Source organism: Fusarium poae, chromosome 2, assembly GCF_019609905.1.
Source record: "Fusarium poae strain DAOMC 252244 chromosome 2, whole genome shotgun sequence".
NCBI classification, from domain to species: Eukaryota; Fungi; Ascomycota; class Sordariomycetes; order Hypocreales; family Nectriaceae; genus Fusarium; species Fusarium poae.
The window spans coordinates 5,267,757-5,281,958 of record NC_058400.1 but is presented as its reverse complement, the minus strand read 5'-3'; the positions used below and the strand labels follow the sequence as shown (position 1 = coordinate 5,281,958).

The window sequence follows — 14,202 nt, the reverse complement described above, 5'->3', positions numbered from 1 at the left end:
TTCATTGTGAGCCGTCTTGTCGTGAACAGGATGTTGGCTGATTGCCCAGTTCATCAAGTACTTCTTGTACCTGCTACCAATCTCCAGTGAATTTCGGATAGGTTGGTACTTTGACCTCTCGGTGAGGATATACCCCGCCCGCCTGCTGTTGCATGCCCTCCCACTTTGCCTTTGTCAATTCTCTCTTATGTTCGTCTTCAGACATTTCTTTCGAAGATTCTTCAGTGCCCTTTTCAGAGTCACTCTCCTTCTTGGCTTGATCGCCCGACAGTTCGCTTCCCTTTTCATTCACGATTTCCCAGTCATCATTGTCGGTTTCTACTATAGCGGTTAGCTATGCGCATCAAACATGTAGAGATCGTACCTGTCGTGATGGGTTGCTTATGAGTGCTTGTAGACTTCTCGGCGCTGTTGCTTAGTGTCATTTTGTATTGTCCGTGTCTGGGATTGTGAACTTGGACAGATTGATGTTGTTAATATTGCAGTCTAAAGAATGAATGAAGAATGATCGAGCTCTCGAGGCAGCTGACGTATGCTGCTTGAGTGGCGAGGTTGAGGGATTCCCTGCTGCTTGTTGATCTCGTGACCAGCCAACACAAAGCAATTTATTTTATTGCATTTGTTTGTGACTTCAAGTTCAGTGCATATAGACTCATTTTATATCCTAATACTTAGTCTTTTTGTAGAGCTGAAGATTTCCGACCGTAGGCTTGTTGTGAGCAATGGTGGCGGACCATTGAGAACGTCAGAAAGAGGACACGGCCCATTGCTTCGCACTTCACGATCGAGAATAATAAAATGTATGCAATTGAATCGAAAAGACTATCGATGTACTACAGGTCTAGCAAAGACCCAGAACTTTCCTTTCCATCATCATCAAACTCCCTCCCGCCTCTCGAAGCAGCAGCCTTGTACACACTTGCAATCTCGCTCTGCCACTTCTCAACATCCGGTCTCACAAAACGACGGTCATACGTGATCAAACCATTGACTTCGCCCTCGACATCGCTCGTCTGAGTATATACAGCGCCACTACAAGCGAAACGCTGGGTTTGCTCACGGATATCTCGAAACAAGACACCGGACCGATAGTTGTACGAATCAAGGTCTTTGTTGATCTCGTAAGTTTCGGGGATACTATCGATGGCTTGTTTGACGTTCCAAAGACTGAGATCAAATCAGAGACATGCGAATAAGGAAGGGCGAAGTAGTACTTACTGCTCAATTGATACGTTATGGCCGATACCACCGTATTCACCAGCGATGCCAATGCGTTCAGGGTCGTATGGAGTCTTGGGTCGGGAGTAGAAAGGTGTACCACATTGGGGTGCAGCATAATTGTGATTGTCCTGGGTAACGTCAGCTGTGCTCTTTACTTCTGGATGATGAACTCACATGGAAGTCTCCATAGCCGTGGTCGTCCCATCCGCTAACAGAGTTGATGAGTCGCGACTTGTCGAGTTTGCGGACAAGCTGTGTGAGGTCCTCCTCTGGCGAACCATCTCGCTGACCCCATCCTTCGTTGTAGATGACCTGCCGATGTAAGTAAAGTATTCATATCTTAAGATTGATCATGTATCGTACCCAGGTTGTAATTGAGGGATAGCTCTTGTGCTGATTGACTAGAATCTCAAGCTGTCGCTTGAACTCGGCTTGCTCTGCATCATTGGGCTTGCGGTTGCCATCTGCTGGCAGACTTGGCATGTCTTGGATGACGAGAAGACCGAGCTCGTCGCATGCTTGGTAAAAGAGATGAGGCTCATATTTGATCTAGTGCAGTTAGTAGTGATTATGGAGTTGAATGATAAGTAAACTTACATGCTTTCTCACCATGTTGAAGCCAAACTTCTTCAACAGCTTGAGATCAGAAATCATCGCCTCTCGGTTTGGCGGCGTGTACAAGCCATCAGGCCAGTACCCTTGATCGAGAGTACCGAATTGAAACACAAACTCCCCGTTGAGCAACGGTCGTGTGACGTTTTCTACTTTACCTTTGGATATAGTACGGAAGCCGGTGTAGCTGTGTACTTCATCTCCACTACCGAGTGTCACGGTCAGGTTGTAGAGAGTAGGTGAATCAGGCCACCACAGCTTGGGCGACTTTGCGGTGAAACTGAACTCCTCGTCTGTGGTTCCGTTGTGAGAGACGATGTTTGTGCCGTCTTCCCCTTGGATGGTGACTTGAACGGGGTTACTGGACTCTCCTGATGTGTGGACTGTAATGGCAACTGAGAGCAAGTTAGTTAGTACTGTGTACTGTTGAACAGAGTTGGGGTATCACTCACCTTGACCGTCTGCGCCAGCCGCTACATCAAGTTCAGTAATGTAATTGTTTTTGGGGACAGCTTCAAGCCAGACTTGCTGCCAGATACCGGAACAAGAACGATAGAAGATGTGACTTGGGCGCAGGGTCTGTTTGCCAATGGGAATTACTTGATCATCCGTTGGATCACTCACAAAGACGAGTCTAAGTACCTGTGCATTAGAGGACTGTTGAGAGGATAGAGGAACAAGATAAACCCACAATTCATTCGACTCCCCAAACTTGACATTGTCTGTAATGTCAATGGTGAATCTGTCGTACCCACCAATATGGTTCACCTTCTCTTTGCCGTTCACAAAGATAGTCGAGTTGTAGTCCACAGCCTCAAAATGAAGCAAAATGGTCTTTTCTTCCCATTCGTCCGCCACTTCAAATGATCGCTGGTACCAAAACTCGCGTTGATCGAGGATCTGCAGTCCCGACAAGGCACTCTCAATGCAAGCTGGAACCAGTACTTCACGGTCAAGAGAACCCTCGGGAGGATCAGTCAATTCACCATCGCCTCTCCAAGTCCAGATACCGTTGAGACTTTTCCACGACTCGCGTTTGAGAAGTGGTCGTGGATGTTCAGGCCATGGGTTAGTGCCAACCTTGTAAGTCCAGTCTGTATCAAGTGGAGGTTTCTGAACCTCGTACTTTGTCTGCGCAGAGACCAAGGACAGTGAGCAGAACCCCGCGAAGGAGACTACAATCTTTGACCAAAACATGATTGGAGATGAAAGCTACACAATGATCAAAAGAATACCGAATGAGCGACCACTCGTCCCTTTTGTAATGCCCTGAACATTTCCTTCCCCGCATACCAGACCAGCATCTTAACGTAGAGCTTAACCATATGACGTCTACAAGGTCAGCAGCACAAGACTCATCATGCTATTTCCAGTGCCAAACACCCCGCACCACTGTAGATCATTGCATTAAATCGCCCAAACGCATGAGAAACCCCTGTAATTTGGTGCCTACAGAGACAAAAATCCCCCGAAGGATGAGGCTTTGATTGAGACCACCAACATTAGCTTTGCCGACGTTGTATTCAAAACTCCTTTTAGCATGAAATGGTCTGATCGCCATATTTTAACATTCGCATGTTGCTACTATATCTTGAATGTATTCATAGAAAGTGTCGTATTTAATGTCATAGTGCATAACTAGCTAATAACTACCTGAGTTATCGTTTCCTGAAAAGACCAAATCGTAAAACCATGCATTGCTCCGAATTCCCAATTCATGTCCAAATCGCAATTCCTCAATCAAAGTTGTTCTCGTGGAATGTGCTTCGAAGAGGCATCTCGTTATCGTAGTTGCCAGCCTCCTTCTTCATGTGCCTGTCAAAGCTCTGCGTCGACATCTGCACCTTCTCGAACCAAGTTCTATCAAGAACAGGTGCCGCAGGAGGGCTCTGGCCACGAGACAGCGCAAGCTCAGCCTGCGTCGCGTGGTTGTGAATTGCAAGACTGGAAGCAATCTGGAATGCGCTTCGGATCTGTCGTCCGTTCCAGCAGCCAGTAGATCTGGCAAGCTCCTCGTAGTGCTTGGATGCAAACTCGATGATCTCGTTCTCCTTGATCACCAGTGCAGGCTCGCCAGTCATACGATGGCGTTCGGCCTCAATCTGCTTGAGCTTACCGATATTGAGACGGAAGATATCGCGGGTTTGCGTCTTGTCCAGAGGAGGGTAGTAGAGAGACAGATGGATACGGGACTTGAAGGCCTCATCAATGGTTCCAACACGGTTGGTGGTCAGGAAGAGGAGACCATTGTAGTACTCAAGAACTCGGAGGAAAACAGAGACAAGAGCATTGCGCTTCATGTCTTGCTTAGATCGCTGGGTCAGGAACACATCGGCCTCGTCAAGCAAAAGGACACAGTCCCAGAGGTGTGCGAGGCGGAAGACATTCTTGAGAGCGTTCTCAACGGCATTAGGGGTGAGACCGAGATCACCACAAGTAATAACAAACAGAGGCTTGCGGTTCTCCATGGCGACAGCCTCTGCAGTAGCAGTCTTACCAACACCAGGAACACCGTGAAGAAGGACCACGAGACCTCGACCTTTTCCTTGGATAAGGTCCTGGCTAGGTCCCTCAGCAGCAGCGTCTGCATACTTGCGCTCGAGAACCTTTCTCTGGAAATGAGACATGACCAGACCGCGAACAACATCCTTGTAATCGCTCTGGATACGGAGGTTCTCAAAGACACCAGGCTCACGTCGTACAGGCTTGAGAAGGTTGAGGTCGATGGGCAGGAAGCGACGCTCGCGAAGGGCGTATGCAAACATACGCTTAGGAAGAAGAACGAGGTCCTCTTCGCGGAGCTCAAGAGCCTTGGGGTTGGTCTCAAAGGTTCGGCTGCCCTTGACACGAGCCCGAAGGAAAGCATCGACAGCGAGGTTGTCCCTTCTCTGCCGGGCCTCAACACCATCGGCGTTCTGGATGATCTCGTTCTGCGAGTAGGCCAAGGTGTGGCGAGTGCCGTTGAACCAGTGCTGGATGGGCATCTCATCATCCTTGATCTCGCATCGTGAAGACTTGTTCACAGTGAGCCTGTGGAAGCGAGGTCGCCAGTCTGGCATCTTCTGATAAGCCTCTGTGAGATCGACAATGACATCACTCTCTACAAACTCGGGGTGGCGCATCTTCTCATAGTTCTCATTATCGAGGATCTCGTCGTCGGGCTCGGTGCCCTTGGAAGGAGGGTTCCTTGTCAAGGTCCATGCACTGTACTGTTGATGACGGTCATCGATGAAGTTGACAAACTGTCGGCCTTGATCCTTCAGTGTCTGGAGCAGTTGCTTGTGGTCATGACGGTAGCGGATGGGGAAGACTTCGAGGGACTCGATAGATCGCTCGCCAACAAACGACTCAATCTCGAACGTGCGGCGCACGGCACCAAAGTGGTTCCCATCGTGGTCGATGTAGTAAGCAGAGATCTTGAACTTGGAATTCTCATCGATCTGCTGCTCATCGGCGAAGAAGTCCCAACCAGACGTGGGGTAAGAGGTCTCAGGCTCTGGGCTGCGGGTTCTGTACACACGCCACACTTCGTGGTATCGACCTCCAGTTTCGCCAGAGGCGGGCATGTAGATAAGATCGCCAGTGCGAAATAGAGCCCAGAGGTCGTCAAACTTGACACGGTCGGCGGTGGAGTCATCGAAGCGGTTGTAGAGAGGAACGACTTCCTTGTCGATGAAGTCGACATAGCAGCGCATGTCGCGGAGAGCCTCAGGGCTGTCCATGAGATTATCGTAGTCCTCATCTTCGTTCGAGTCAACAGAGAGGAGAGACTCTGTCTCATCCTTGTCGTCCGTATTGCCATCAGCTTCGCCGTCGTCGGCCTTGACATCAATCACCTCTGGCTCGGCATCGGCGACATCAAGCTCGACTGCCTCGGAGCTTTCGCTTGCAACCTCCTCAAAGTCAGCCCACTTCTCCTCAAGAGTGTTGAGAATCTCTCGCATCTTGGGCTGGAAGTGGACGAGGGCCTTGAAGGGTCGCATGAAAGTCCGAGGAGCTGATCGCTTTTCTGTGTCGTTCATGAGAGCGGTCAAATGACCAAGAATAGGCTGTGACTGGATACGGATACGCTGGATATCGGCATCAGAGGAAAGACTAGAATCACCCTTCTTGTCCTTTTTGGCCTTCTCATAAGCATCGACCTTTTTTTTCTGAGGCCCCTCGAGAAGTCCAAGGCTGGGGTAATTGAGCCAGTTCATACGGAGACGGGCCATCTCCTCACGTCGTCGAAGAGCATGCTCACGGCGGATCTGAGCTTGGGCACCAGGACCCGACATGAGAACATCGACGGCATAATCAGGTTGGTCGACGTCTTGATATCTGTTCTTGAAGTTGTCAAAGTTGACCTTTCGGACTTGTGGGATCTTGGGTCGCCATTTAGAGGCAGTTCGGCGCTGGTCGGAGAGAATACGTTCTCGTCGCTCTGCTTCTCTCTTGAGAGCCATGTACTCTGCATCGCTCTCCTTGGTATGGCGTGTGTTATTGTCACGACGGTTGGCACGTCTGGCCTTTGCTGCTTGTGCTGTACGAGCCATGGTTGCTGATGTGATGGTGTGATGATGGAAGGAAGATGATTTGAGATGAGTTTATTCTCTATCTAGATATGTCGTACTTATACTTGGTTCTTAGACTAATAACAATGAGGCCTTCTCTCAAGTCCCTCGGTCTATCATGGTGAATCCTGCCAAGCCTCTTTGCCGGGCTGAGTCACTGGCCTCCATTACCTAGAGAGCACGGTCGGTGAGAGAGGATCCCTAGGGCAGTGAGTCCCTGGAAAATAGGCAGCAGTGGCGAAGCCTAGCGGGCAGCCGCGCTAATGCTGCTTGCCGAGCGCCAGCTCAATCTCACCTCAGCGTTCTCGACCTTGACGGACCAATTGATCTACAAGAAGCTTGCAATTGTTTCAGATATCTAAAGCTAAAGATGCATCTGCAATGCATTGTACAAGGCAGCAACTGCACGATAACCATAGCTTTATCGCGTTCGAATATTGCACCTATTACCGGACCTATACCCACTAGTCCTACACTATAAGTTTGGTACTTTGGTTCGATTGGTAGCCTACGCATCTCGGCGATTACTCTTTTCAGTCATCTAGAATGACTCGTTCAATAGAAGACTATCAATCGACTAGATATTAGATAGTTATGATGGATAGAACCTCTAACAGGTATATAGGTAGTTTGTTATCTAATTTGTAGTGGGGAAGTTGCCCAAACGACCACCATCAACCACTATAACTGCGCCATTGCAATATCCACCTGCTCTCGATGCAAGATACAGAAACGTTCCTGACATGTCCTTTTCGTCTCCCATTCTTCGAATCGGCGCAATTGATGTTGGAATCGCACCAGGTTGTCCAGATTCATCTGAATACATCTTGACGATTGGCTCAGACATTTCACTAGGGAATACTAGACAGAAGTTATCAGAACAAGGTGCTCCTCAGGTCAAGGGAGATTTAAACTTACATCCTGGGCAGATACAATTGGCACTATTTCTGTTAACTTTATCTCTTCACTATTGGAAACGAAAGACTCACCGAATGTTCCACTGAGGTAGAGCGACTGCGAGTTGCTTAGCGGCAAGAACGGCAGCCGCTTTAGACTGTCCGTAAGCCCAACCACCAGGAGCCTTTTTGTTAAAGGCAGCAATAGAGCTAGTGACAATAATTTGCGACGTCTGGTCAACGTTGGCTTTCTCGTTGCCTTTCTTCAGAAGCCCGAGGAATACCATGCTAGTGAACCAGACCGAGGCAGTGTTGATGGCAAACGTGTTGACGTAAGCGTCGAAATCCGTGTCAAAGTTGGACTTTGCCCATTCCTCCAAGGAAGTTTCGGGAGTGATGGGCTTGACCTGGGGTCCCCCAATACCGCTGTTGCAGACCAAAAGATTGATGTATCCAGCATCCTTTTCAACATGTGACACAGCATTCTGGAGATCCTCCTTGGACGTGACGTCGCACTGAATTCCAACGACCCTGTCGCCCAATGAACGGACTACCTCGTCCAGCTTCTCCTTTCTTCTGCCAGCGATGTATACTTTGGAGGCGCCATTTTGAAGGAGAGCTTTGACGAACATGAGACCAATGCCTGCAAAGTCGTCAGTCACAACGTGAACTGAATACTGGGTGCTGTCATGCTTGTGGTTGACTAACCAGTAGCACCACCTGTTACCAATGCGATAACGCCATCGACATTGAAGAGGGAACCGGCACTGAGTTCTGACGCCATGATTTCAAAGTTGAATTGTGCGATAGTATCTTTACGAAGGAATGGCGATAGTTGAGGCAATTCACATTATATTTATGTAGCTGCTTATTAACTGCCCCGCTTGTATGATTCAATGATTTCGATCTAACGTTGACTGTCATCTCACCGGCCGGCTCGGTTCGGCATTCTACCCCACCAGGACAGACCTCTTTGTGCCGTAAAGTGCGCCTTTTGCATGCTTCGATATCTGGAGACGACCATTGTTACAGGCAACCTGGACCATATTTGCTGTAGATGTTTTACTTGCTGTTTGTCTTTCTTATTAGCCAAGCCAAGCATGCTTCTCCAGCCCACGACTCCAAGAGCTAAAATGGCTTGCTCTGAGTCTGCCTTGGCTTGAGACAAGGCAGATAGAGAAAAGTATGATATTGTTCAGGAGTTGCCAATGTCGTATCTGAATGAGAATTCGCACCATTGATCCCATTCGTCAGCCAGTCATCATCTCCCAGTATTATACTACAAATCTGTTTATAATCACCACCTGAAGGACTGTCCTAGAGCTTGTTGGCTACATCATGTCACAAGATGCAGCAACTCAACTCGTAAACATCGAAAAAGAGAACGGAGTCGAAGTCACCTCGACTTCCCGAGACAAAACCAAGGTTGACTCGTTTGCCTTGTTCGAACGAATTTTACAAAGGCCAAGTGGTGCAGAATTGGCTGCCAACGCAGAACGACTTTCCGCTGCAGCAAAAGATTTCCGCCGAGAGCAAGACGCTATTCAAAGACAGAAACGAAATGAACGAGTAATGAATCTCGTTATTTTGGGGTGTGCTACCTTGTTTCTAGCAGGAATATGGTACTGGTACTGGTTCTTATGTGGAGAAAGGACTTGATAATGGAATTGTTTGTTCATTCATCTGGTATCAGATATATACTCCTGGGTCTGACATGATGATACAACTCTAGGTATCGTGGGCCTCGGCTTGTGGGCTAGGATCAAAGATAAGAGAATGTAGATTTCGTGACTGGTCACGCCACCTTGACCCCGCTTGAGGTTATATGGTGTCACTTTGTCTTGGTTAATTACCTCAAATCAGTTTCCAAAAACAATCTTCAACAATTACATGGTTAAACAATAAGACGATGAGTGAACAGCAGTCGAACCAACAGGGGCTTGCTGCCACGCAGGCACAAGACGGGAAGATCTCACCTAAAGTTCTTCTAATTGCCATGGTATAAGAATTCTGCTACAGAAAATTGTGTCATTTTAACCGGTATTAGTTCTATGAAGAGTCAAAGAACTGGCTTGATCCTTCGAGCGCTCTCCAGTTCCCTCGAAAGATACGTGTTCCGGGTCTGGCTCGTGGTTACGAAGACATACATGTCACTGAAGATGGCAATGTTGCACTCTTGGTTGTCGGCACTGCTTGTAAGAAATCGGGAGTAAAAAATCTGAATATCTAATAACTCGATCCAGTGATAAATGCATCCTTGTCAATCAGTGCTCTTTTAACTTCGCCAGTCTTCGATCTGACAAAGTCGTACTTTATCTTGACTGGTATCGCAGGTGTTAACCCCAAGAGAGCCACCATTGGTTCTGTTGCGTTTGCCCGGTTTGCTGTTCAAGTCGACACTCAACTTGAGTTTGATGCGAGGGAAGTTCCTTCAGAATGGGGATCCGGGTATGTTCCCATGGGAGCTGACAAGCCCGATCAGTTCCCGGGGATCGTGCATGGATCTGAAGTATTCGAACTGAACAGTGCCCTCCGAGACTATGCCTTTTCGGTTGCCAAGGGTGTAAATCTTCAAGATTCGCCTGTGGCTGCCGAGAACCGCGCATTATGGAAGAACTCACCCGAAGGTATCTTTGACGCAGCAACGCAGGAGCCAAGAGTGCTTGAAGGAGACGTTCTATCATCTAATACTTTCTGGCATGGCCATCGCATCTCCGAAGCCATGGAGAGAGTTGCCAAAGTGTACACTGCTGGGCAAGCTGAATATACCATGACAGCACAGGAGGACAATGCGCTGTTGGCAGGACTTTTGAATGCAGCGCTTCAGGGAAAGGTTGACTTTTCACGCATATTGCTCATTCGATCTGCGTCAAACTTCGATCGCGGTCATGAAGACAAGCCTCACCAACTTCCCTTCGTTATGGACAAGGGGGGCTTGGGGCCTTCAACCCGCAATCTGTATCTTACAGCTCTGAAGGTCATTGAGGGAATAGTGAAGGATTGGTCTACCAGGTTCGAAACTGGAATAACTCCCCAGAATTACATTGGCGACATTTTTGGCTCACTTGGTGGTAAGCCGGGTTTTGGAGACAAACATGGAGTAGATCAGATAACATCGCACTGAACCACATACTAGTCTACATATTACCTCGCGGATTAGTTCGAAACATAGAGAATACCGTCATTGGAATAAGAAAATAGACGACTGAAAGAAACCCACGAACCACATAATCTCAGCCTATACAGTTCATTACCACGTTTCTCATAACAAATATGGAATGAATTAAGTAGAGGCCCTGATATACCCTATAGATATTGGTTCAAAATATATCAAAGCAGAGTCTTGTATGCCACAGCTCCCAAGCCAACCGTAACTGTAGTCACCATAGCCAAGCCCGGCAGAGCACTCCACATATATCTCTTGCTAGTCTCAGCTATGCGGTCATCCCATCCAGTAGCTTTGTTGACATGAGGGAACGGTTCATCTGGAACTGGCTTGCCCAAGAACTTGCACAAGGGTTCCCAGCCATCTTCAACAGTCCACTCCAGAAGTCGCTCTTTTGGGACTAGGCCGCGGATCATGTTGCAATGTTCTAGATGAAAATTAGCAGCTTCTCTACATAGATTTGAAGATCTTACCTTTGTAAACCCATTTTCCATTCCTCTCTATTCCCGTGTCAATATCACCGTCCAAAGCTCGGAACAAACCAGGCCACATAAAGCGCCTATAAGCATGCCACACCCAGAACAGCTCCTTTCCAAGGCAGGAAAGTGCAAAGATCAGCCAGCTGTCCCAAACACTGAGCAAGGTCTTGATAGCGCTTTCATGCCATGCGTCCAGATCTTTGCGGTAATTAAGGACTACCTTGGCTTCAGGATACGCAGCAATGAGTTCGGCAGCAAAGACGGATGCTGCAGCATCTGTGACGGCGACACAATGGCCAAGAACTTGATCAAAGTCTTCCTTGGTGATGTTCGTATTCCCATCAACAGGTCCAAACCATCTGATGCAAAGTCAACAAGGTATCTAATAGATAAGGCAGCCAGGGATGGTGACCTACTTCTTTCGGCACAGTCGAACCCACTTTGATGCGGCAGGGGGGTTCTCATAAACGATATCCCAGCCGTGATAAGTATGATCGTATCCGAGTTTCAGAAGTGCTGTCTGAAGGGACTCAGTCCCAGACCTTGGCGGGCCCACACATAAGACTTGCATGGGTTTTGTTCGCCGCCGTGGAGGAGGTTCTGGTACAGCATAGACATAGTTTTCGAGAAAGTGCCAATACCAGCTATTGAGAGATGGCATTTTGTCAGATTGTGTTTGAACTATGATCAGTGTTGATTGAAGGAGTAGGCTTTCATCAATATGTAAGCTCGAAGGATTCCATGACGTACACGTTGGTTTTTCGCATCAGCAGGTTTATAAGAGCTAACACGAGCTGCCAAGCATATTGGGCAGCGCCATTTTCTGACAGCTGAGTAAGATACTACCCTACATCGAGGAGATCAACAACTTCAAATAGTTGAAAAAGGATAAATTTATAAAAATACATACTTTTGTTATTCGCCGAGGGAGAAGTCGGAAAGTCCTGTTGGATTTTACCGATTGGAAGACCTTATTATGAAATTAGAACGACTTGCAAGTCTTGTGATATCAAATTAGAGTATTGTTTATAGTCCAAGACCCTTTTCTTGATCTTGATAATTGGTGAACCTTTTTGTTATTTCAAACCCATCTGTTTCCAAAAGAATTCGCATATTGATCACCTTGGTGAGAACTCATGTTTGCTTCATTTGCGTATTAACGTATCACTATTACAATAAAATGGCGCTGAGGAATAGTATATGCAAGATGGATTTTTCTATCAGAAGACAATCCTCAATCAATCACCTTAGATCACCTTATTATTATCTCGATCAGTTGTGGGCGACTATGATCTCTTATTGGTTTTTTTTAGATTCCGCCATCAAGAACATCTATCGGCTTGTGAATATATATTCACAATTTCTCAAGTTCTGTTGAATAATAGTCACCCTGACCAATATGGCATGATAATTCTATCTCGGAATACGAGTCATTCTTATCAAGGTACATCTGAGCAGAACCATATCGCATGCGCAGATGCTTCGAGCAGCTTGGTAAGCGTCTCCAAAATAGGAAACACATAAGAATGAAGTAATCCTGAACTAAAACAATTAAGGCAAGTGCTTTATATCACTTCATCCACCGTCTACCATTTATCCTTCGAAGCCCCATTATTGCAACACCATCTCTTCCCCTCCGATGCACCTGCTGCAATGATGACTATACGAGATCTTGGTGTTTGGTTTAGGAAGGTGGTCTCACACGAAGCAGTCCTCAGCTACGGTTCCCCAGGTTATGTGTAGTATTGCATAGCCTCTATGCAGGTCCCAATGTTAAGACAGTGTCTTGGATGTCACACCAACGTTTGTTAGCAATTGTTTATGTTAACCTCAACTCTATATGTATATACGGTCAATGCGGTGTCGACTGACAGGGAGATAAATATCGTCATCACTGTATGAGAGAATTCAGACCCTGGACCTGCCTTCGAAGGTGGGGTCGACTATGTATGGAAAAGACGCAAGCAAGGGGGTTGATTCATGAATATTCAAGAGGCCTCTTCTGTAGTATCGATGGCGAGAAAAGAAAAGAGATTCATGAGTCATTATCGCCCTTGTCAGTCTATCTTGCTTCTCGTAATAGACCACTCAAGTGATCTGCATCGCTATCAATGATTCTATTCAAGCTATCATTAGATTAATACTTGGCGGTCATAGCGTTGGGGCCTTTAGAGTTTAGAGCCTAATATCTTTCTACCTCACTAAGAACTACCGGGCCGACGATCTAATGTTAGGTACCCGCACGTATATCTTGTTTAAGAAGCTCGCTTGACACAGTGAGGCAGCTACACCAGTTCTTATCTAGCGGTCCGATATAAACAATTGAATATACTATACCACTCGCTCGGAGGTTGCGGAGTTTTGAAGCACGCTCGAGTGGTCGACATCGCAAGCAATTGACAAACCCAGATGCCGAGATAGCGATGAAGCATTATTCTGTGATTCGCGGAACGTCAGCCTTACCCCTGTCAGACTGCTTAACGCTAGACTAGGTATCTCGCATGCATAAATCAAGCATACTGTTAGTTCAGACATAAGAACCTTAGCATATTCCCGTATGGGAAATGTGCTCCGAATCACGCGAGCACTTAGGCTCAAGCCAGCAAGGGAGCCAGGGGTCACACGAGGCTTTGCTACTGTCGATCAACCAGCAACACTATCTCCGTTCTCATCCCATCATTGGGCCCAATGTTGTCATCATTGGTCCCTGAACAGATCAGCAACACGTTTTCCACACATGGAGGATGCTCCCGCTGCAAGGGAGGAAATCAAAGTAATACACCTTTCCCATTAAGTTCAACTGCTCCGAGAAAGATAGCGGTGATAGCGGGGGACGCCGACCCTCCGATAGTCGGATTACTCACGAAACTCGCTAGGAGAAAAGGCATCGGGAAGGATTGGACAGACAAGACGTGATAAGATGTGATGACAGCATTTCACCCCGCGTCTAAATCTACCATCTATCCCAATCTAAACATCCAGATCAAGCCCTGTTTTCAGCCGTTTCGATCCCTGGAAAATGGACAGCTCTAGCGGGAGATCACCTACCTTTATCTTCGAATGTCCCAATACAGGTTTACCAGAGACCAATCCAACATTAACGCCACATTAATGAGCCTCATCGTCCCAATAGAAGCGCCGGTAGATGACCGTGGGGTAAGAGGGTCCTACAAGGGACTTGGCCAAGATGTTTGGAGGCTAAGTACAGACGAGTCGGTCTTGGCATAGGCACTTTTGCTTAATACTATTCATCCCATTATCACTTGCCTTACTCG

At 47.3% G+C, this 14,202-nt stretch overlaps 7 protein-coding genes across 7 annotated transcripts; 2 read left to right on the top strand and 5 right to left on the bottom strand.

The window, feature by feature from the left end:
- Positions 1 to 73: 73 nt before the first annotated feature.
- FPOAC1_005692 (uncharacterized protein) lies at positions 74 to 425 on the bottom strand (the record flags this gene model as incomplete). Its single annotated transcript, XM_044850211.1, has 2 exons — positions 74 to 318; positions 365 to 425. 2 exons carry the CDS (start codon positions 423 to 425, stop codon positions 74 to 76), a joined length of 306 nt encoding a protein of 101 aa, XP_044708921.1.
- Positions 426 to 833: 408 nt separating this feature from the next.
- On the bottom strand, positions 834 to 3,030 carry FPOAC1_005691 (uncharacterized protein; the record flags this gene model as incomplete). Its single annotated transcript, XM_044850210.1, has 7 exons — positions 834 to 1,167; positions 1,219 to 1,349; positions 1,396 to 1,533; positions 1,585 to 1,770; positions 1,819 to 2,228; positions 2,286 to 2,467; positions 2,525 to 3,030. 7 exons carry the CDS (start codon positions 3,028 to 3,030, stop codon positions 834 to 836), a joined length of 1,887 nt encoding a protein of 628 aa, XP_044708920.1.
- Positions 3,031 to 3,569: 539 nt separating this feature from the next.
- Positions 3,570 to 6,368, bottom strand: FPOAC1_005690 (uncharacterized protein; the record flags this gene model as incomplete). Its single annotated transcript, XM_044850209.1, has 1 exon — positions 3,570 to 6,368. The coding sequence occupies one exon, from the start codon at positions 6,366 to 6,368 to the stop codon at positions 3,570 to 3,572; it is 2,799 nt and encodes a 932-aa protein (XP_044708919.1).
- A 655-nt stretch (positions 6,369 to 7,023) lies between these two features.
- On the bottom strand, positions 7,024 to 8,066 carry FPOAC1_005689 (uncharacterized protein; the record flags this gene model as incomplete). Its single annotated transcript, XM_044850208.1, has 4 exons — positions 7,024 to 7,247; positions 7,305 to 7,327; positions 7,376 to 7,925; positions 7,991 to 8,066. 4 exons carry the CDS (start codon positions 8,064 to 8,066, stop codon positions 7,024 to 7,026), a joined length of 873 nt encoding a protein of 290 aa, XP_044708918.1.
- Positions 8,067 to 8,620: 554 nt separating this feature from the next.
- Positions 8,621 to 8,941, top strand: FPOAC1_005688 (uncharacterized protein; the record flags this gene model as incomplete). Its single annotated transcript, XM_044850207.1, has 1 exon — positions 8,621 to 8,941. One exon carries the CDS (start codon positions 8,621 to 8,623, stop codon positions 8,939 to 8,941), a length of 321 nt encoding a protein of 106 aa, XP_044708917.1.
- A 250-nt stretch (positions 8,942 to 9,191) lies between these two features.
- FPOAC1_005687 (uncharacterized protein) lies at positions 9,192 to 10,406 on the top strand (the record flags this gene model as incomplete). Its single annotated transcript, XM_044850206.1, has 3 exons — positions 9,192 to 9,281; positions 9,330 to 9,477; positions 9,526 to 10,406. The coding sequence occupies 3 exons, from the start codon at positions 9,192 to 9,194 to the stop codon at positions 10,404 to 10,406; spliced, it is 1,119 nt and encodes a 372-aa protein (XP_044708916.1).
- Positions 10,407 to 10,612: 206 nt separating this feature from the next.
- On the bottom strand, positions 10,613 to 11,588 carry FPOAC1_005686 (uncharacterized protein; the record flags this gene model as incomplete). The annotated part of the gene is made up of 3 exons (XM_044850205.1): positions 10,613 to 10,875; positions 10,922 to 11,286; positions 11,368 to 11,588. The coding sequence occupies 3 exons, from the start codon at positions 11,586 to 11,588 to the stop codon at positions 10,613 to 10,615; spliced, it is 849 nt and encodes a 282-aa protein (XP_044708915.1).
- Positions 11,589 to 14,202: the final 2,614 nt, after the last annotated feature.